Below are 23,788 nucleotides of genomic sequence, written 5' to 3'. Positions count from 1 at the left end.
CGTCCCCATGCAGCGGCACCCATACCTTATGGAGGAAAGGGGACTATGGACTAGTGGTACAGTAGTCACTTTGGTGAGTAACATTTTCTTTGTCCATCTTAAGAGTACTCAGCATCTCCTACCCATTGCCACTATTTCCTCCAATTTAGTGAGTAATGACCACTCGAAAGTGTCTGTTCTTTTTCCAGTTCCAGGTGCCCAACATCTCACCAAACACCATTTCTGCCAGCCTCCGGTTAGCCGGTGCCTCTCACCAAGTGGACCCAGCAATTCTTCCACTAGTGCTAGGCTGTGGGTTCAGTTCCAGACTCTATTTGGCACTGATGTTTGTTGCTGTTGTGGCGACAAGGAATGAACCTATCTATCCCTAACTCTAAGGGGTTATACTTAACTAAACTAAAGAAACTCCGGTGCTCATCGGGAGGTCTGTGTGATTCGAAACAAAAGGGCACTGTCTCGGTCACAAAGGCTCCTACTCTATCACTACAACCAAACTCCATAAAGTCCAGCTACTGTTCGTAATCCAGGAGAATGACTTCCTTCCCCTGGATGTAAAGCGTTCAAACACACCTAGGGTTGCTCAGAGCGAACATTTCCATAAAAAGATTTACATTCTTCGCAACCCCTCAGAAAACAGTTGCATACAGTTCTTGTGGGGCTAGAAGAATGACTCCCTTCTCTTAGCAGGTTCCCCAAAGTCTCTGTTGTGTTGCTCCCTTATGGGTGTTTTCACAATCTTTCTATCTTTTTTTTTTGTGCACAATTCTCGCTCTGCCCCCACTGGGACGATGAAGCTGTTCCCCGGAGTCCCTTGACTCTCCAGCACCACACTCCTGTGGACCTAGATCGGGAACTGCATCACAAATTGATTCACATTTTTGTTTTTTCTTTATAGTTTACTGTCTCAAAGGGTTTTCTATTTGCCTGCCTTTTTAATCGTAAAGAAAATGACAATGTTAATGTTTTTCTTCTTATGTCTGAGCAAGGCAATGTTAATGACAGGCGCTGAAAAGACTACTGGATATATACTGTTATCTCATACTAATGGTTCAGACAGTCACAATACAGCTATAAATAAAACGTGTAATACTCCCTTTTCTCTAATGGATTATAACAGTAATTTAAACTGAAGATTTTCCAGACGTCAAAATCACAAAAGGCCTTTTCCACCGCCTTCAGGTTGGCTCAGTGATCGATTTTGTGGTAACCTTTGACACACTGCTATTTTCACTCGAGCCTCCCCTTTGCCTTTTTGTTAAAAAATAACTTTGAGTAGGCACTGGTTCGTTTTGCTGTGTTAACAGGAACATTGGGTCTGTAGCTCCTGTGCATTACCAAACCATATATTGGCGATCAGCAGTGTAGGTGGCACCTACTTCACTTGCCATTACCCCTCATGAGAATCTAGCAATAGTGTTGCTTACTCAGAGTACATGCATACATTGCCAAAGTTCCTTTCCTACATTCCTCTCCCTGATTATATGTTTTCATTGTTACCTTTGGGGTCAGTTTAAAGAAACTCATCTCCAGTTTAAATTTAGCAATAAAATGGCAACCTAATTAATGAAAAGCAAATCGCCTTACGTGCTCACTTAGTTATAGAAAAAAAGTATATTCCATGTATTTTGGGATGATAACTTCTGAAGTAGCCAGTCCTACAGATAAGGGGTGTATTCATCACTTGTACCCCCTAAAAATAGACATGGTGCCCAACAAACATAGGACCTTGTGCCCCTGCTTTCACCCACACAGCTCCAGGGATATGTTTGGTCCAGTAGTGCGCGTAGTACCACAGGAAGAAACTACTATTATTACTGCCTGATAGGATGAAGTAAACATGTATCTTTTAATATTTATATGAATAACGGGTGCAAAGAAATTATTCTAAAAAAATATTCTGTTTCCAGTTAAAACATTTTTACTAGTTTATAAAATACTTGCATTGGGAATTAGACTTACATTTTTACTCCCTAAAAGTCAATTTACTTAAAAAAATAGGCAGTAAAATACTCCCATTTCAAAATATTATTTGGAGCACTGGAAGTAGCTATATATAGTTCAGGTTTTCTTAAAATGGCTTGGGCCAGCTACAGAATGTCACTGCATTCTTAGATGTGTCCACATTGTGACGATCCAGATAAAGATTTAAGAAATGTTGTTAACGTTTTACACTGAATCTAATACATTTGAACAAACTATCTATGCATAGTTTTTTTGATGTTTTTTTGTAAACTTTCTTTCTATTTTATTGTTCTAGCAGATCATACTCTTGTTTGATGGATTTATGCCATAACCTAGACAGCCAGGCCTTTTTGTCTTGGCTCTCAATGCTACCAAACATGTCAGAGTTGGGCTGCTCAATCCAGATATTCTGACGACTTAGTTTTAGAGCATGAACTTGATAGTCATTATATTGAGTGGCAACATATTTATTTGCATGGCAGCTTAAAATAAAGACTTGAAAAAGTATGTAATATTGAATAAACATTACTTAATGTTTGCTTTCCTCTCTTTCCACAGTTCATTACCGGAAGAGAAAAGTAAAACTACTTCTGCTTATGAAGCATGTTCTAAGCTTAGCGATAAGGACTCTGAGCAGGCTGGGGCAGATGTGGAACAAAAGAGAAGCCGGGCCCGTGAACGCAGGCGAGAAGGGCGGTCCAAAACATTTGACTGGGCTGAGTTCCGGCCAATCCAACAAGCCATGGCACAAGAAAGGGCCAAAGCTGCAGAATCCTGTAGAGTGAATGGCACTTCCTCAAAGGACAAGAATGGCTCTGATCCAGAAGTTGCTGAACTGGAAAGGGAGCGAACTCGACGGCGAGAGGAGAGGCGGAAGCGTTTTGAGCCTACTGATGCCATTGATGGCTCGAGTGTGGAGGACATTTCTAGGATGGAGGTAGATAGGGTTGCAGTGCCACCTTCTTCCATGGAGGTAAAACCTCAGAATGTGCAGGTGGAAATTGAGCAGCGATGGCATCAGGTAGAGACCACTCCTTTACGTGAGGAAAAGCAGGTACCGATCGCACCCATTCAGCTTCCTACGTTGTTGCCCTCCCATGGTGGCCTTCCTTCTGAGAAGCTAGCTTCACTGCTGGAAAAGGAGGTAAAGTAAAGCACTGCTCTTGTACCATTCTAGACGAATCTTACAAATCTCTTTGGATTTACAGGTCTAGGTAATTGAAAATAATATTTTGCCATTGATACACAAACACAAATTAAACATCTGAATACATCTCTTTTGGTTTCCAGAAAGATTTTATCCTTGAACAACACTTTAGTGCAGTCTTGACTATTTTGGGCAGACCACAAATCCTCTAGTGTGTTTTTCAACATAACTTATAATACTTCAAGCAGGTACTTTATGCAACGTTTTGGCAACTTAAATGGTGGAAGATAGCCCTTTAGTGTCCTATGTTTCTCGCCATAATCAATAAAAAGTGCACTAGGAAAATCATCTTCCACAGCTGTTTCTTAGATGTACCTGTTAAAATGCTGTTGCAGCTGATTTAACTAGAAATGGAACATTGGCTATGGCACAGTGCAGGTGTGTGTATGTGGGGGGGTCACAGGGAGTGGAGGTTGGGTTGACAGTGGCTGGTATTGCAATTGTATTCTACAAATAACTTGTTTTCAACATGCCCCAGAAACGTGAGAATATGTACTGAACCAAAATACACAGGAAGTTAGCAGATGGCCCTCTATTGTAGCAAACAATGAAAATTACTTTTTTGGTGAGCTCAGTTCTTAGTCCTTGCTCTCCATGTTTCTTTGGTACAGATCACACTGGTCATCTCTCGACTCAGAGTCTCTGGAAGAAGAAAAACACTGACTACCAACTAATTTAAAAGGCATGGTAGGAGATAAGGGTCTGCATACAATAGTTTGGGCACAAGGGGAAAAACAGGAACTAGGGCCCTCTTTGCTGTTGTCAGAAGTAGAAATGGTTCTGGGGTTCTTACCCTCCCCGGGAGAATATTTTTACTAATCTGAACGCCGTTTTCACATGTCAATTTAGAGATTTATTAAAAAATGTAATACATCACTTTATCAGTTTTCATTCCTAAAGACGAGGCTAGTTTTTGACCGAGACATCCCCTTTTGTCACATCTAAATACAGTAAGTCAATAGAAGCAATAGAAGTCAATAGAAGCAAGGAGGGCCTGGTTGGTGTGAGAAAACGAAGAGAACCTATAACAGGGACTGGCCAATTCAATACACTGTGTCAAATGACGACGGGTGGGTGGAGTTTGCTGGGTATTTAAGCTCAAATAAATAGTAAGAAGGGAGAGTTTTTGGGAAAGTGGAGACGAAAGACAGCACGTCCGAGAGGAAAAGCAGATTTGATTCCAACTGAATGTAGCTGATCGGGAAATGTGTTTGAAAGGGCCTTATCTAGGCAGGACTGAATGCAGAGGCCTTTCCAAAAAGCTGGACCAGATTACCCAAGTGTGGTTTTGGTGGGGGTGCACGGACTGGAGGGAAATCTTATCTAACAGCGCTGCCTGAGGCAAATCTGTGTCCTTGACTCTCATGGGTTTTTGGAATGCAAACAAAAGCAACAGAAATCCTGGGAAATCAAAGGCATTACAAGTATTTGCAGCACTTCTAACATCATACAAGAGGTAGTCCAGAACTGTTTATTCCCAAGCTAAGAACCAATCCTTTGTCATAGAGTCCAACATTTTAGATTTAAATCAGCCTGCAAATTGAGGACCCATATTGTAAATTATATTTCTTGGATGCCAATACTTACTAATGGTTTCAGAAAACATGTAAATTTGGCTTTTTTAACCTTTATTTTGAGAACTGCCTCATCTTTTCATTTCAGGGTGGATATGGGTTTAAGGTAGAGAAGATTCTCTACTGCAGATTGTTTGAATATTTTTTTCCTGAAACCATCAATTCTACATGTAGTAAAGTATCACATTGTCTAGAATTGTCATTCATTCTTGTATGTTTTTCTGTGTATGGATGGTTGTGCAAAGTTTCTCAGAGTAGAGTAGGTGTGTTATGTTACGAGAAAATAAATCCGGGCTCAAAGTGGGGTGTCTGTGTGGGATATTGAGGTGACAATTGACTTTGTAAGCCTGGCTAGTAACATGCAACTTGAAATTCTGCCCCTTGTGAACTAAATGTTAAACAAAAGCAGGCAGGCTGCAGTGTATTCCTTCTCATGCCCTCAAGTTATTTGTAGTGTCAAAAGCTTCCCCAGCATTGGCAGTTAGGGAACGCGTCCATTTCCATGATTTATTTTTTAAAATAAAACCAAATACTATGATTTAAACAGCCTGTTTTTTGTCCGAGATTATCAGTGGGTTTGTGTGCTGGGGTGTATTAGAATGTGGTTATTTCTCTGTAACAAAGAAACAATTCCAAAACTAAATATACATTCCTTAGATATATTTAATTAGAAGAGAAAAAGAAGGGGAGAAGCAGAGAGAGGTAGAGGAGAGACGTTGTAGTTCTGTACTACTGTTTGCTTTAGCCGTTTAATGTGAAAATAAATCTCTCCTTATTAACCCTTCTGAAACCAAATTGACGTGGAGCGGCTGACAATTATGGAAGTGAAGACCTTGAAATTCAGTCTTGCTGAAAATGGACAAGTCTCTCATCTGGGTTTGGGGTTTACACGAAATGGCTATGACTTCTCCCAAATCAAGACATCTACTACTTTGGGGCAGCTTAGTGGGGGAATTCCTGCATTCAATAAGAAAGGTTGAGGCTCAGCCATTGGTCATGAGATTTGAATGTACTTGGAAAGGATAGGCCTTTTAGGCTTTCCTTTATGGGGCTGAACTGCAGGAATTTCCATAGTAACACCCCCATTGACAAGTTCTATCGCCAGCTTGTTGGCCTTCTAGCAGGGCCATGCTGCTCGCAATGCGTTGCGAGCTGGGGTTCACCTCGATCAGGCATTTGGTGCAGCTGTTGCCCAATGCCATTCTGGAATATTAGACCGGCCCTTAAAGACGCCCTGACCTTGGATAATCTTCTCTAGATGGATTGGTTGTTTTACATTAAAGGTGGATTATGTAAATTAGATTTAATAGACTATCCTGATGAGTCTTGAGATCAGATCTTTCCATTCCCCAATGAGGTACTGGGGCTAGTGTAGAGGCACTGCCCTTAAGGCTGTGAGGCCAGGTTCTCTAATCAATGCTTATCTATCAGCCTTCACTGCAGATTCCCTGCAATCCTATTTAGCACTGTTGCTGACTCCCCATCTCCATTGACTATATATGAAATTTAGGTTGAAGACCTTAGCTGTTGCAATATTTACAGCAAGATGGAAGGGTTCTCCAAATACAAATGGCATGCGTTTGTGACAATTCATCAAGGGAAAACTATATTGTATTTTCTGTTATTCTGCCTTCAATTGAAGTATTTAAGTAATAACTGGCCCTTCCCATGTCTTCACAGTTTGTGGATAAGGGAATGTACCTAAGTTCCCCTTATGTGTCGGGTAATGGATCCTAGGTGAGTGTAGTGTTTTATGACAGATTATTTTTGCAACATGGGCAGTTAGTGGGCAATTTCTAAGGTAATATTTTTGGGAGATTTGTATTTTAAGAATTGTATTTTATGGATTGTTTCTTACATTTTGTATTGAAGTAGCATTGTTTTTCTCAGCAATAAACTTGAACCTCAACTTCACTGTACCTTATGGTAGACAAGATACAACCTCTATGTGAATCGTTTCTGGGATTAAAGCCTCACTCCATACCTGGGAAGAAGCAAAAGTTAATTGTGGCAGCCTTCCCATGATTGGTTGGCCAGCAAAAGCTTAAAAGAATGCAACCTTTTTTTTCATTTTGGGGAAAGATGGCCCCTAAGCCCCCTTCGTCTGCATTCTTACCTTGTCAGACCTATGGATTAGCCCATACGCACTGAAGGAGTCGCTCAACTGAAGCATAATCGTGAGGAGGCTCTGCTGTTTTCTGCACTCTTCCTAGAACTATTGTCAGTAGGACACTGCTTGATATTTGTGGACGTCACACCTCTACTAACCAGTGGGAACTGAACACCAGCAATTCCTCGCACGCCCTGGACAATCCCCTACTCCCTTCTTGGAACAAACCCGAAGAGGCTGAAGCACGAGACACTGAGAACACTGTTAACCAACAAAGTACAGAACAGTTACAACCATTAAGAAGTTCAAAATCAACATCTGATCACAGAGGCGTTCACCTTCGAAGGGATTGTGTCCTCCGAAGTATTCCTTATCTTTGATAGATCATCTCCCAGCTTGCTGGCCTCGGAATAAATTTTCAGTAGAGGGCACTGCGCGTCGGCTTCCCTTGAGCCGATGTCCCTAGACAGCCTCCGTATCGGCGCCGACGTCATCACGTTTATAAATAGACTGGCACAGCGCCCGTTGCTCAGTTCCGTTTTTCCGCGCTTCGTGGGACCTCGGAATATCGTTGCTCAGTTCTTCAGTCAAATATACTTAATTATTCCTCGTGAATACCGACTCGTACTCGATGGCTTCCTCATCCAAACCGACGACTCCACGGTCCGGCTTCAAAAAATGTCGAGACTGTGGAAAGAAAATGTCGTTGACGGATCCTCACAGGATCTGTCTGTGGTGCCTGGGAGTCGAGCACCATTGTTCGGAGAGCGAGGACTGCATGTTCATGACAGCGAAAGCCTTGAAGGAGCGTAAGGGGAAGCTCAAGAGAGGTAAGGCAGTTAAAACTTCTTCGAAAGTTTCCTCGGCAGAGTCGAGACATTCGTCTCCTCGCCATCACAAAAGACATTCTCGTTCTAGGTCTCGAAGCAGTTCCCATCACTCTTCAAGATCTAAGCATTCAAAAAAGAGATGTCGAAGATCCCCTTCCTCATCTTCTTCTGTTTCCCCTGAAAAGGGTCTCCTGCCCCACAAAACATAACTCTCAGGCTGAGTGGGAGGAATTCAGGAAAAAGATACTTAGCGTCTTCGAGAAAGCGGCCTCGACCCCCTCGAAGACTGCTGAGGGTGATAACCTGGGTGAAAGACCCGAAAAATCAAAACGCCGCGAGTCGCAGCACCCGGCGAAAGAAGCCACTCGAGAGTGTCATGAACCCTCAAGTAAAGGCAAAGTCGCGTCTTTGACGCCGTCGTCGAAGATCTCTTCGCATAGATCGGCGTCTTCGACGCTGTTATCGAAGGGTTCTTCGACGCACAGGTCAGTCGAGTCGACGCCAAGAAAGGACAAACCCACGGCCACCTCACAGCTAGTGGCCATACCCAGAGCCTCGATCACGAGAATGTCGTCGACAACCTCGAGTAGAATTCCGATACTCTTGAGTTCATCGAGGCCTCTACCACCTTACACAACGCCTTTTTCGATGGCTTCGAAGCCTTTAACGTCTGCGTCGATGACGTCGACGTTTTCTCAGCCAATCATGACGAATTTGGCCCCTTCTGCTCTGGAAATGGGATTTATACCATTTTCAAGACCTGATCACTCCAGAGTCTTATCTATTTATGAAGAAGGGGAGGATTCAGATCAGGAAAGACCTTTTGAGTTGCAGGGATCTGCAACTCCTGTACCAGAGGAATTTACCTCTGAGGAAGGTAGGTTGAAAGACCTCCAAGAATCCTTACAGGAAGCAAGTGGGTTGGACACTTCCCCAGAAGTTGAATTTGCCAGACCAGACCCAGGGGACCATGCTGAAACCCCTTATAGAACCTTGATGGCAAGAATAATAGAGTTTATGGGGTGGTCCACACCCTCACCTGCTTTTCAGCAAGACGACCTCACAGACATCTTGGTCAAAGGTCCACAAGAGGATCCTGTGGTGCCATTTCATGCGGCATTACAAAGGAGAATATTGGCAAACTGGGAAACACCTGAGGTAATCCCGACGGTTAACAAAAAACTATCAGCTAAATATAGGGTGTCTTCTGCTGACCCTGAATATTTATCCAAACACCCAACGCCGGAGAGTCTGGTTGTTCAGGCAGCTACTTCATCAGGTAGTAAATCGGCTTTCCCTACTGTTCCACAGGACAGGGATGATAAGAGATATGACTCTATTGCCAAAAAAGTATTTTCTGCATGTAGCATGGCGTTGAAATCCATCAATGCTACTTGTACGCTCGCAAGGTTCAGCCACACACTTTGGGAGTGTGCTTCATCAGCGGCTGACTCCAGGAGGGAGAAGAAAGGGAAGCGTTCCTAAACATCAAGGATGGTAAAGACGCTATGTGCGAATCCCTTCAAACTGGCATCGATTCTGCTGACAGCATCAGCAGGGCCATGGCGGCAAGTACAACAACCCGGAGATTTGCTTGGTTGCGAAAGTCTGGTTTTGCTCCAGATGTGCAAAGCAGACTCTTGAATATGCCCTTTGACGGCTCTTCTTTGTTTGGTAAGTAGGCGGACAGTTTAGAAAAGCTACAAACATCAAAGGCAGCAGCAAAATCCCTGGGAGCTGCAATCCGTCAGACACCATCTCGTCCCTCCGGAACCTCTTGGAGAGGTAAGCCCTTTCGCTTCTATTCCGCATTCGGAAGAGGCAGAGGACAGCCGGTTCAAAGGGGTCTGAAAAAATTCACCCGAGGTGGACGGGTTAAAAATACAAAAGCTGCAGCAGGTGCCTCTTTACCCTCGTCATCTGCATCAGCCGCCTCCAAACCGCCTGAGGACTCTCCTCACAAAACACCAGTAGGGGGCAGGTTAACTCAACATCTGACGGAATGGCAGGCTATTACGTCAGATGCTTGGGCATTGGAGACAGTTGCCCAAGGTTACTGCCTGCCTTTTCTACGCAACCCTCAGTCATCCACCGGGGAACAGCTCTCTGAAAGTTCCAGATCCGCTCCTCTTGCAGGAAATTGTAGACCTGCTAGAGAAAGGTGCCACAGAACCAGTACCTGTAGCGGAGAGGAACAAGGGCTGGTACTCCCCCCCCCCCCCCCCCCCCCCTCCCCTACTTTCTCATACCGAAGAAAGACGGAGGACTGAGACCTATCTTGGACTTGCGAGAATTGAACAAGTTCCTCAGAAAGGACAAGTTCAAGATGGTAACTCTCTCTCAGATCCTTCAAGCCCTCCAGCTCCAGGACTGGCTGGTATCTCTGGACCTCCATGATGCTTATTTCCATGTGCCAATCCATCTCAAACACAGGAAATACCTGAGGTTCGCAATTGGCGGCTCTCATTGTCAATTTCGAGTTCTGCCATTTGGGCTGACCTCCGCCCCGAGGGTCTTCACCAAGCTAATGTCGGTAGTGGCTGCAAGTCTAAGGAGGGAAGGGATTCACGTCTACCGCTATCTGGACGATTGGCTGATCAGAGCTTTATCTCCGAAACAAGCTCAGATTCAGCTGGATTATGTCTGCCACTTCCTTCACAAACTGGGCTTCTCCCTCAATTTAAAGAAGTCACAGATGATACCATCACAGAGACTCCAGTTCATTGGAGCGGTCCTGGACACTTCCCTGGGAAAAGCCTCGCCACCAGAGGTGAGGGCTCAAGATATTCTGCAGATGGTCACCAAGTTTCAAAATGCCCAACATCTCCCAGCCTTCGACTTTTTGAGAATTTATTTTGAGATTTTTTGAGGTTGCTAGGCCTCATGGCATCCTGCATCTTCCTTGTGCCAGAGCCTCGCCTGAGAATGAGATCTCTTCAGTGGGCACTGAGAACTCGGTGGTCGCAATTCTCAGGGAGAATGACGGACCTCCTTCAGGTCCCGGACAATGTGGCTCGAGACCTTCAGTGGTGGGCCTGCCAGGAAAAGATCTTCAAAGGGAGAACTGTTTTGGCAACCATGGCCGGAGATAACAGTAGTCACAGATGCCTCACTCACGGGGCAGGGGGCCCATACCAACGACTTGACCAACAGCGGTCGTTGGTCTCCATCGGAGTCCAGACTACATATCAACCTGTTGGAGCTGAGAGCAATCAGACTACCGCTGAAGGCTTTTCTGCCATCTGTACGGGGGAAAACATCCTGATAATGACGGACAACACAGTGGTTATGCACTACCTCAACAAAAGAGGAGGCATAGGATCACTGCCACTGTGCAGAGAGGCAATGCAGCTCTGGTTTTGAGCAATTCAAGAAGGAATCTCTCTATCGGCAGTTCACCTAGCCAGAGAGAAGAACTTGACAGCAGACGCTCTGAGCAGGCAGGGCACAGTCTCCCACGAGTGGGAACTAGCTCAGGAAGTCCTTCAGGAGATCTTCGCCCTTTGGGGAACCCCTCAAGTGGATCTGTTCGCCACCAGTACCAACAGGAAGTGCGATCTGTTTTGTTCAAGGGAATTTCTCCCGAGAGGAGCTCTAGGGGACGCGTTTGTAGTTGACTGGGAGTTTCCACTCCTGTATGCGTTTCCACCAGTCCCTGTGATTCCTCAAATGATCAGGAGGTTGAGAAGATTCAGGAGGACCATGATCCTAATTGCCCCAGACTGGGCCAGGAGAACGTGGTACCCGGACCTTCTGTACATGTCCATCTGCCCCCCAATTCGTCTTCCACTCAAGCTTTTACATCAGCAGACTTGCTAGGATTAGGCAAGCATACCAACTGTTCGTAGTTTACTCAGGGCACAAATTGGGACTACCGATAACAAAACAAACCATTTCCAGATGGATTATTTTGGCCATTCTGGAATGTTACAAACTAGCAGGGAAAGAGCCTTCTCAAAATCTTAGGGTTCATTCAACCAGGGGTATCGCAGCCTCCTCGGCCCTCCAAAGAGGGGTTCCGGTTCGAGACATATGTGCGGCTGCCACATGGTCGTCCGCACATACCTTCACAAGATTTTACAACCTGGATTCCTCCTCTAGTCAAGAGACTAGGTTTGGCAAAGCCGTATTACATTCTGTTCATTCCTAAAAGGAAACATGGCGTTTTACTCCCACCTCCAATTACACACCACTGCTATGGGAGTCTATCTAAGATAAGGTATACGTCAGAGGACACAATCCCTTCGAAGAACAAGTTACTTCTTACCTGGTAACGTTCTTTCGATGGGGATGTTCCTCCGACGTATTCCTTATCGCCTCTCCCATCCATCCCCGCAGTAATACTTCCCTTGTGGTTGCATCTTACGCTCCTTCAAGGTCAATGACCAATTCATGTAAAACAACTGTTAACGTCAAAACGGAACTGAGCAACGGGCGGTGCGCGAGTCTATTTATACGCGTGATGACGTCAGCGCCGATACGGAGGCTGTTTAGGGACATCGGCTCAAGGGACGTCGACGTGCAGCGCCCTCTACTGAAAATAAATTCCGAGGCCAGCAAGCTGGGAGATGATCTATCAAAGATGAGGAATACATCGGAGGAACATCCCATTGAAAGAACGTTACCAGGTAAGAAGTAACTTGTTCTTCTACCTCAGTTCCTCAGCTGGAAATCAGTCTGACTCCTCACATCACAGCTGCACCTCTGATGAACCAGACATATGCACTAAACCTACTGCAGCAGGTCTCCTTATTAGCACAATAACATCACTAGTTGCCACAAAGCTGCTGATAATGATTAAATGGTGAGAAAATGCTAAAGATACACAAACAATTCCATCACTTGAATCGCTGTTGCAAAGCACCAGTATGATCCAGAAACGTATCCCAAATTTAGTAATGGCCCTAACATTACATTGACATTTGTACTCAAACATATTAGATACCACATAGCATCAGCACCAGTGGCTTGCTCAGCCAATCAGAAGGCTATCTGTCTCACCGAATTTGTCATACGAGACGCTAATTCTCAGTTGAGACAGTCTATTTTATGGTGCACCAAGGGTCCAAATTGTCTTACTGGATACCCTAAGGTCACAGCTGACCTTTCACTTTGCAATTGACCCTAACCACTATGTTCAAGAGCTAAACTATAACTGGAGGAAATAACTTCAAATGTATTAACACATTAATTCGTCATACCTCTGGATAGTCTTTTGTGCAAAGAATATTGTCTTATATTGTAACCTTATCTACCCTGCTATCCCATAACAGTTGAGCTGGCCTTGTTAGCTTGACAATCACCTACCACTCACTGAGTTAAGGTAAGCGGCTAAATTTAAGAAGGTACCTGCACAACCTAAATTTAGGGCTTTGGTACTCCTCCTAACACTCAGCCACCCAATCATCAAACTGTCCGAATGCAGGGGCATTGCCAAAATAGTAGTAGAGGATGACACTATGAAACTTGAAGAATTTAGAATTGCCTCCGCATATTGACCTATCCAAAGGCAGGGTTCTGAAAACTTTGGCTCCCCAAATATTTTGCACTACAATTCCTATTAGTCATAGCCAACATAGCCAGTGTCACAGGATCATGGAAGTTGTAGACCAAAACATTAGGAGAAGCGGCATGTTTGGGGGGTGGCCCTAGAAGGGTGGGTTGCTCATTAAGGATAGTGAGTAGAGTGGAAATATTTGCAAATGATGTCTGTCCTATCGCAAAGTCTGTGAACTATTTTCGAAGGAGTAACTGCTGTAGAATATCCATTTCAATAAAGATAGGGGCACAATGATTGGTTTTCAAAGGTTCAGTAAGTAGTGGGTCTGTTAGAAGTGTTAAGATGTTGAGGACCTCCTTGGAAGCAGGTTGTGACTTTATATGGAGTAATGTTCATATCCTGGGTTGGGGTGAGGAGGAAAATGGAGGACATGACTATGGAGAACGGAATGATGATTTTGGGACATATGAGGGAGAGTGAGAAAAAAAAGAGCAATCGAGCTTCACTACAGGCATAGAATATCTGGTGATCTGAAGGGTGGGTGGGCACAGAGGACCAGGATTTGGAAGAACCAAAGATGTTTGTGTCTGTGCCTGAAGGACACTTGAAACGCAGGTGGGAGCCATTATCGGAAATGTTTTCCCAGCTCTGCATGCTACTATGAATTGTACCTTAAAAATTCCATACCATATTTATTCCTTTCCCCACTGAACAATTGCTGTGATATCACTAGTGCTAACAAGACGGAACTACACAAACAGCATCTATCCTGGATTCACAGAATACCACATGGAAAAACAAAATGCAGCAACCGGACTACTTGTCGGGGTTATAAGGTTCCAGCAAATCACCCGAGCACTAAACATGCTCACTGACTTCATGTCAAGAAAAGAATACATTTCAAAACCCTCTGCATCCCCCACCACACTTATCATGGAAATTGCACAGCTTCCTTGACAGGGAAATTCCTGCATAACACAGTCCAAAACTCGATGGTCAAGTAACACTACTATAGTCCCAATCCCTAATTTTAACAGGAAAAGACAAAGAGGATCCTCATTCTTCCTACTGGGTACCAAACTCTGTAACTTCCATCCTAAGCATGGAAGAGAACCACCTGCCGTTCAGGAAACAGATTAAGATATGGCTCTTCAATTGAATGAATCGAATAAGCAGCGACTAACCAAGACTGACAACACAAGTAATCGGATTCCTTGTGCCTTGCCTCATACAGACTAGATGACTAGACTGCCATACACAACACTCTACAGCGGAGACCGTTCTGCTGTCCCTCCTGCTTAGGGAACAACAAACCAATGTACCCATACAATTAGAATTTCAATCAGACGACCCATCAGGTCTAGCATACCAAATACACTCCTACCCTTTCCATTTGCTATCAGCACCCCCCACTGCAATCACTTCTGCATTCTCCACCGTGGGGCTGAATTTATGATTAAACTGCTCCAGGTACACCCTCTGCACCTCAGCACAGAGAATCCATACTGGCACACAGGTAGCGAGTGATTTCAATCTATATTCAACACCACAAGTTTCTGCATCTACCGTCCTTCTATTCCACTAACACCCCTCCCCGCCTGCCTTTGTACAGAGCCACATGCAGCAAGGCCAACATTATTGGCAGGGCACTATATAAGACTATGTACCTTACTTTCTATTGCTGGAGGTTTAGCAACCTGAATCTGGATTAGTGATGATGGACATCATCATATAGCATGCTGTGGCACCATATAATTAGTTCTATTTTTGAAGTGTTATTTCATTACTTTAGTAGGCACGGTTGATCTAGATTAGCCAATTTAGCTCACTGCATGTTTTAGATGGAAAGCAGAATATTTACAAAAGTGAGGTAAATTAGTAAAATATGCACACAATTTCTTTTATATATTATAATGAATTTACAACAATATAGGGATACAGATATAAAGTATACTGTGAAGTTTATCATTCAGAATGACTGTATTGCATGCGATGGAAAGACTGTAATTACTGCTGTAAAGAAACTTTACAGTGAACATGAATATTGAAAAAGATTTCCATTACATGTTTAAAGAAACTCAAGATAGACAAATTGTGTCATTGCAGTGATATTAATTTTACCACTCCATTTTGTGCATGAGTATTCTGTATTTGTTTACAACAGTTGGAACAGAACCAGAAAGAGGTTTCCCAACTCCTAGAGCAGAATCACCTCCTGCAAGACCGATTGAAGGAAGCCCTGAACCGTCAGCAGAGTGCCAGGGATGGTTACGTATTGCAGGTACAGAGATGAACTCCATCTCTTAGTTACATTTATAAGAAAACTCTTAAATCACCTAGAGGCTGAATTGTCTTCTTTGAATAAGAAATGTGCAAAGGGGCCAGAAGCCTCAAAACAAAAACTAAGATATGTCTGAACACAAGCTTGTAACCCCAATTCGAGTGGCTCAGTAACCTGTTCTTCTAAGATCTGCTGGAATGAAGCTACTGAACATGCATCTTAATGTGGTGTATATCATTCATATTTGTTGATCAGCCTGCCAGCAAGCATGTTTCCAGAAACACAAAATCTTAACATCCTGGCCACTGTTAATAGAATATTGTCCGTCTTCACTACTGTGTGCATGGAGGAATAACAGCTAGGCAGTCTCCTAAGAACCACTATCACACCATGTTGCCCTCAAAATCAAATCAAGACCCAGTTCTCCCAGTGAGAGTGAGGGTGGGTGGAAAGTGTTTTTTTCATCAGCAAAGATCTTTGCAATAGCCCGTAAAGGGTGGTGTTGGTGCACACTAATGAAGTACTTATTAGTTACTGTGCATTTGGTTTTGGTGTGGTCACCACTCAAATGAAAACATTCTGCAAACCCTTCATGCAAAGAGACTCTTCTGTATCCCACGTTCTACTTCGGCCATCTCCCAGCAATACTGCGAGATGATAAAATTCACTTTTGATCAGGATTTGCTCGCTCTTGGGCCAGGAAATAACTTTTCACTGCTGTCACAGATTGCATCCGCCATTGCAAGTGTGACGGCTATGGCCTTCTGAGCTGTAAATTTGCTGTAAAACAGAACCTAACAAAATTACAATCATTCTATAATTCACTAATCTTAATACAGAATGACACGGCAGGTGAAAATGGAAGATTTAGAAGAAAATGTCAGGGCTGATTCAGTCTCTTTCTGTTTTTGGCCCCATATTTTAGAATGCAGGTCTACAGGAACCACTTCTAGAGAAGGTACCGTTAATGGCTTCTCTTCTTTAACCCATTCAGAACAATTCCACTTTAAAATTCCACAAACAGTACCTGTGTAGTCGTATGTTGCCAATAAGTGTGGTCTACTTTACAACTGTTGTGTTCAGAGCAATGCCTTTTCCTTGTATGAAGGAATTAATAATGTATGTCAGGGTTTGAAATTAAGATTCGATTAGGAGGAGCTAAAACCAGCTCCTGGGTGATGGGCAACACCATGTAGGCAGGAGCTACTGCAGTGGAATCAGGAGCTACTAGGAGATGCTACTTTACCTTTTTGCCCATTATGTATTATGATGCATTATATTTAAATGTATATTAGATGTATTATAGTCACATATACATGTTTGTAAGGAACCAGTTGGTCCAAGGAGACAAATGTAGCTCCTGGTAGGTGTTGGTTTCTAACAAACCAGGCTCTCCTAGGCTAGAGCCAGATGCTAAATTGCTCCCAGCAATTTCAAACCCTGTAATGACATTTGCTCTATCAAACTATTCCTTAATACATCATCATCATGAACGCCTCTACAATAGTATGATTCTATAGAAATTGAAAGGTGAAAGAAAGCCTTACATTAAATTGTGTTTCTAATTGGTGGCGGTGGGTAGTTCCCTGTACTTTGTTAAACAAGGAGGAATGGCCAAGCACCTCTTTTGCCATCTCTTTATTCCTTCAATGTCCTAGACGGTCTACTGCCATGAATTTGGGTCACGGCACATCCAACTTAGCACATTTTGATTACTTTAAATTTTAGGTCCGCCCTTTTGTGTATTGCATATATCTTATAATATGCAGCGTGTCCAAAACATGTAGATATTTGTTTACACAGTTAGCAATAACTTGCACAATTGCATTTGTATTAACTATGCCTTTGCACATTTCTTTATAAGGAGGCTGTTCTAAAATCTAGCTATTACTCACTTTAAAAACTCAACTGTTCTCTGCTTTCCTACTGTAAGGTGAAGGTGAACATGTTAGACCCCTTTACACTGATACAAGTTTGAAGAAAACAGTGCATATTTGAATATAAATGTAATCTAATTTGCAGTATCTGAGGTCTGATTACTAACCTGTCTAAGCAGTAATCTTGCATGGTGTGGTGTTTGGCATGGTTTTTAACTTATGTAACTGAGTGTCACATCTGTGGGCTTTCCCTATCAATACTGAAATACAGCAAGGCAGGTTGAATCCTAAGCTTTAAGGCTGTGCTTTCTTTTTTTTTCCGGTTCATTTTACTACTTCTGCTGTATCTTTCTCTCACCTCTGCCTGATTGTCTGTGATTTTTGTTTTTCTCCTTGCATGCTTACACAACTTTTTGAATTTCACTCTGGATTCTCCTCTCCCCACATTCATTCCCCCTTCCATTTGTGTGTTGTCTCCACAGGTAGGCACAATGTAGATCCTTTGTTTCAATGGAACTTTCATAAACATGAAAGCTGAGTTAATCCTTATAAATGTTATTAAAATGAAAATGCCACTAATCTCCTTTTCCTGTATTTTGCATGCGGTAGTCATTTGCTTTCAGTTCTACTTCTTATGAATTATTTTGAACTGTTTTTATTTTGTTGAACAAAGTATAAACTGATTTACCTCCTGTCGTTTTCCGTTTGTGTCCCCCTGCCCGTTTGTCTTTCAGTCTTCTCAGCATTCACATTATGTTCATTCTCTTAGTATTCCTATTTTATTAGAGCTTTTTAAATGTTTTTTTTCTATGTTTTCTATTGTGAACAATCACAAACCATGTGATTGTTGGCACTAATGTAAATTAAGCACAGTAGACCAACCCTCCTAAAAAACATCCACTTAGATAGAAAACAAATGAAATTGGGCTTTCAAAGTGCCCTGCTGGCCAGAGGTGTGACACTCAGATCCTGGAGCCTAGAGTGTTACTAATCAAGTATTTAATCAATTTTTTTAAGACTGAGGTTGCTGCCTCGTCGTCAGGCTCCTGGGAGAGACTCCATAAAGTTAATGAAGATCTCCAAAATGAGCTGGAAGCACAGTGTCGGCGGCAAGAGTTGCTCAATCAGCAAATTCAGGCAATCAGACTTAGCTACGGGGAGGCAAAGGACATCATCAGACATCATGAAGCCGAAGCACAGAGCCTGCAAGCACGCCTAAGCAGTGCTGCTGCAGAGCTGTCCATCAAAGAGCAAAGTCTGGCCAAACTTAAAAGTGATTTGAAGACTGAGAAGGATAAGGCAAAAGAGCAGCAGGAGGAGTGGCAGCACACAGAAACTATGCTGAATTCTCAGCTTCAATCCAGCGAGCTGAAGTTAAAACAAGCTGAAGCCTTGCTATTGGAAAAGACTCAAGAGTTAAGGGATCTTGAGTTGCAGCAAGCTTTACAAAGGGACCATCAGAAAGAAATGCAGCGGCTTCAAGAACGCTTGGCAGATGTGAGTGGGCAATTGCTAGCCAGTGAAAAGGCTCGCATTTTAACCGAGGAAAAGCTACAGAAGAATTATGAAATATTACTCGAAAGTGGTGAAAAGGAGAAACAAGTGTTATTACTTAACTTGAAAGAAACAGAGGATAAGGTCCGAGAGTATGAACAGTTACTTCAGGATGATGAGCAGCAAATGGAGGTTCTTCAGAAAGAGAAACTGAATGTGAAACTTGAAGGAAGTGAGATTGTGCATGTGCTAGAAGAGAAGCTAGAGTTTAAAGAGGCTAGTATACAGAAACTCACTGGCTGCATAAGGGGCCTGGAAGAAGAGCGGGACCGCCTGATTTGTCGATGCCAAGAGATGATGAATCAGGTCACAGAATCAGACAGTGAAGTTGGCAAACTTCAGACAAGATTGAAGTTGGAAGAGAGCGATTACTGCAATCTGGAGAATGCGTTTGAAAAAGTATGTCTGGATTTCAGGAGAATGCACAGGGTGTTGAAAGAAAAGGAAGATGAGCTGAAGCATGTGAAGGAAGGGCAAGCAAAAGTGGTAGAGAGGAAAGATCAGGATATCAACGAGGCCTTAATTAAAATGGCTGCTTTAGGCAACAGTTTAGAGGAAACTGAAAGCAAATTGCAGGATGCCTTAAGGAAACTGGAAAACTGCAGCCCAGAGTCTAATACAAGAGGAACAGAAGTACTTGGTTCTGATGTTGATGCTTGTGAACATCACATTTCAAACTTTAAATGCCTGGCGCAACCTCTTTCCAAACTTCATAATTTATCTTACACTCAGCATGATGGCAACAGCCAGGAAAGCAATGAAAAATGCAAAGAAGTGTCATGCACAGACCATAGCTCCCTTATGGAGCTTTCAGAAGGTCAAGCTAGAGAGCCTCCACATAAAGCTATGGCCAATCAAGAAATTAGTAACATTGGGGCAAAAAGACAGAGAATCCGATTTTCTAACATTCATTTCCAGAAATATGTGCATACAGAAGGTTCGGAGAAAAACTGGGCTAGCAGCATATCTTCAGAGACCAGTCACGATAGGTCACTTTCTGAAGAAAGTGCATCTTCTGAACCCTCTGACTATTACTTTTCTTCTGGAGCTGGTGAAACTGAAAACCATCTATCTGTAATTCAATCCCTGGAAACTAAACTTTATATTGCAGAAGAAAAACTCAAAGATATAACATTGAAACTAGAGTGTCAGAAGAGCCAGAATCAAGACACAATATTGGACCTTCATAGCCAATGGACTAAAACGGAGTCCCAGCTCAGAGACCAGCTCCAGAGCAGTTTAACCCAGGTCAATACATTGACAAAGCAATTGGAAGAGCAAGAGCAAAAGTTAAACATAAAGGAATGCAGTTTTAAGGAACTCGAAGACTTCCATGTGAAAAAAGATAAAGTGCTTTCCTGTTTGAAGACATGCAGAAAAAAGCTAACATCTATGCTAACTGGAGAAAAAGATCTGGAAGTGTGGTTTCTTAATTTGTCCAGCATGGAAGCAAATTTATCAAGCTTGATCCAGTTTTTGCAGAAGGTTCCCTCGTCTCATGTCCAGTGTAGCGATAGTTCTCTTTCTGAAACCCAAGCGGGAGAGCATATGGTAGTGGAGATAATGTCAAGTTCACAGAATGAGCCGCAACTGTCTGGCGAAGACAAGCTGAGATTGCTTTCTGAGAAGCTGGCGTTCGAATCCTCTTTACTAGATAGAATAGCAGGCACTTTAAAAAACCTAGATTCTGGGGTTTCGCAAGCCATCCATGAAATTCATCAGACAGCAGAACTCTTTTCTGTGGAGCCACTAGACTCCTCTATGACCATAACAGATGTTTTAGCAAACAAGTTGCACTTGGAAAATGAATTTTGGAGCAGGGTGTACACATTAAGTAAAGATATACGGACACTAGAAAAGGAAGTACAGGAGGAAGAGGAAGTTGTTCATGATAGCTTTCCTGAATATTTAACTGATAAAATGGCAAACTGTACATTGATAAAAGCAGAGCTGAGTTTTGCGGCGCAAAAGATGAAGGAAGCTTTCCATGAAAAGCTTAAGACTCTTGAATCGGGCTACCAAAATAATATGACTGCTCTTTTTAATCAAAAGTGCATACTAGAGGAAATCATAAAAGCCTATAGGAATTGTGACTCCGAAAGTATCATACCCCAGATTTCTAAAATACTGGAGATTCATAAGGATGTCTTGGAAATTAATCCAACACTCAGCAACCCAGCCTTTGCAGCTCAATGTTCTCTTCAAGATGAGATTAAATTATCCCACCACTTTCCCGAAAGCAGAAGCAAAGCTCTAATTTCCTGTAAAGAAGAACTTGCCCAAGACCTCAGTGACAAAGCCAGTACTCTTAGGCATATAAACAAGATGCTACTAACAGTGTCACCCGAGGATTGTATAGGCAGCTACCAAAGAATCCTTGAAGTATCTCATAGACTTTCTGAACAGATTTGCCTAATGAAACCTGAGCACTATACTTCCTTCTTGGTACATGATGCTGTCCTTCAGACTCAGTTGTGGTATGCAATCTGCAAGATTAGATTGGAGTATGAAAGGGAACTCACATTTTATAAAGATGCTTGGAGGAACACAGACACTTTGTGCAAAGAGCAGGCAAATAATCTAGCTGGTGTTGGGCAAGAGTACCAGGAAATGCTTCAGAAGCAACAGGCTAAGTACTCTGAGATAATTTCAATCATTCAGCGGGAGAATGAGGAGCTTGACAACAAGGCTAGTCAACTGGACTCAAAAGAGAGGGATCTTAAGGAAGTAGAGACAAAACACAGAGAAAGCATGCTCGAGTTAAAATACCGGTATGAAGAAGAGATTAGGGACTGTATGGAGAAATTAACCACTACAGAGGATAACTTTAAGGCAGAGAGACTACGAAGTCTCAATAAACTGGATGCTGTAGTGCAAGATAGAGACCATCTGAAATCTCTCTATAAAGAGCAAATACAAGCGTTGGAAGTCCAGCATCACTTCCGAGTTCAGGAACAGCAACACATCCATGAGCAGGAATTGCAGGCTTTAAGTACTCACTACATACACAGCATCCAGGATCTTCAAGAGAAACTTGATAGTTACAAACTAATTCCATCCGATACCTGGTCTTCTGAAGAAGGTTCATTAACTGTTCTCAGTGCTTGCTTGGCAGGACAGAGCCCTAAGCCACCATTGGAAAGTGATGCCCCGGACCCCACATGTGTTCTGAAAGAACGGATCAAAGAGCTGGAGACTCAGCTACAAGTCATGAAAATGGAACTTGAGCATAAACAGCTGGAATTCAGTGCTTCAACATTGAGTGAAAAATACCAGAAGGACTTTGAAAATCTTAAGGTTTTACATCTATTCTTGTTTGTTTGTTGTAGGTGATAATATTGTGGGGATTATGTGATACAAGTCTGGACCTACAGATCATTTCAAAGTTGTGTGTTTTAGCCCTAAACCTCAAATGCGCTTCTCCTCTGCAGATTACTTCTCTTTGAAATGACCAGCCTGCAGGCTAGGAACTCAGCATTTTTAAATTGTGCCTGCATGGCTGTGGGTGGTAGGAGTGAGCGCTGTCCCTAAATCGGCAATGATGTGCCGCCTATCTAAAAGGAAAGAGAGAGAAGACGGTCTCTCTAATAAAAAAAAATATATTATTGGGGTATATGGTTAAAAAACATACGATAGCCCATACCAAGGGAGAGATGACTGGCATTGCCTATTTTTTTCACATTCTGAACATTCCAGAGGGGAATTTCATATGGATGTAAAATACGTTTTATTAACCCACAAAGTAGTGTGTTTACTGGATGTGTGATGGGTGCCATCTGTTGTCTAAAATCTCTTGTCAACCACCAGAAAGGAGCAGTACATGTAATGCTCGATATACCAACCACTGTGCAGGTATTGGATTTTAAAAGGGGTATCCCTGCTGCTTCGAGGATATCGAGGCAGAAAGGGGTCAACCGGTTTCGATGACTCAAGGCGTTGAGGTCATCATCTTCAGGACCATTGAGTTGAGTCAAGGTATCATCCGCTGTGAACCATAGCTCAGGATCGGGCAGTCATTCCGTGACCTAGGGGAAATAAAGAACGCTTGTTGAACTAGGTACTGTGAAGTGGATAGTCATTGATTATTACACTACAACTGCCAACAGACAACAGTTTCAAAGAACATGTGCTTTAACTGGGGACACAAAGGACTCCCTCCAAGGGTTCTATGGCACCCCACATTGGCACCCTACAATCACCTGTGCTAGTTGCGGCTCCGCCCCCAACGCATTATCTCAGCCACAACAGAAACGTTGCTTAGCAACCTACACAAACACTGCGCTCCAACAGTCTGATGCGACAGGGATCCATACCAAGCGACTCGTGCAGCTCGAGACAGGTAAGCGCCCTCTAAAATCGACACCTCCTGGGGATGGGCCTGTGACCGATTCACGGCCACGGGGCAATGAAGCCATAATAATTAACAGACCATTCTGACCGCATAGCCCGTCCAGTGACACTGCTTGAATGAGTGCACTGTAGCCATTTCTCAATCATTTTATTAAGCATAACAACTAGCGGCCATGGCCGGGCAGCCACGTCTCAAGTCCTTGGCTAGCAGGGCAGACTCAGCCTGCATGAGATATACAGGCGGCGCAGCCACACGGCTTACGTGATTTTCTTTCTCTTCCCCTCCCCCCTTTTCCGTTCTGTCTCCTATGCAGCCAGACAAGTTCCTTACAAATTAGCAGCCCAGCAAGCCTGTATACTGTTCCTTGGGAGCCTTCACGCATTACTAACGGGCCCCAAGGTATCCATTCTAAATTTTTATCTTTAGTTAATCATTTTTCATTTATAATCAATTTTCATGACTAAAACAGCTTAAAATCACATGTGATTGTGGGGTGCCAATGTGGGGGGGCCTTAGAATCATTGACGGGAGACCTTTTTCTG

General features: G+C 43.1%; 1 protein-coding gene across 6 annotated transcripts in view; it reads left to right on the top strand.

The window, feature by feature from the left end:
- MPRIP (myosin phosphatase Rho interacting protein) overlaps positions 1 to 23,788 on the top strand; it is a 1,106,800-nt gene that overhangs the window by 783,593 nt on the left and 299,419 nt on the right. For 5 of the 6 annotated variants that reach the window (XM_069645743.1, XM_069645742.1, XM_069645740.1 and 2 more), the window contains exons 14-16: positions 2,521 to 3,106; positions 15,348 to 15,464; positions 18,359 to 22,192. In XM_069645743.1, coding sequence (XP_069501844.1) covers positions 2,521 to 3,106; positions 15,348 to 15,464; positions 18,359 to 22,192 — 4,537 coding nt within the window. The remainder of the gene's footprint in view (positions 1 to 2,520; positions 3,107 to 15,347; positions 15,465 to 18,358; positions 22,193 to 23,788) is intronic. The other variant, XM_069645744.1, reaches the window with a different exon arrangement.

This window comes from Ambystoma mexicanum, chromosome 2p, assembly GCF_040938575.1.
Source record: "Ambystoma mexicanum isolate Mex_15411 chromosome 2p, UKY_AmexF1_1, whole genome shotgun sequence".
Classification (NCBI taxonomy): domain Eukaryota; kingdom Metazoa; phylum Chordata; class Amphibia; order Caudata; family Ambystomatidae; genus Ambystoma; species Ambystoma mexicanum.
Note: the sequence above shows the minus strand (reverse complement) of the source record. Positions and strands in the feature narration are given on the sequence as shown.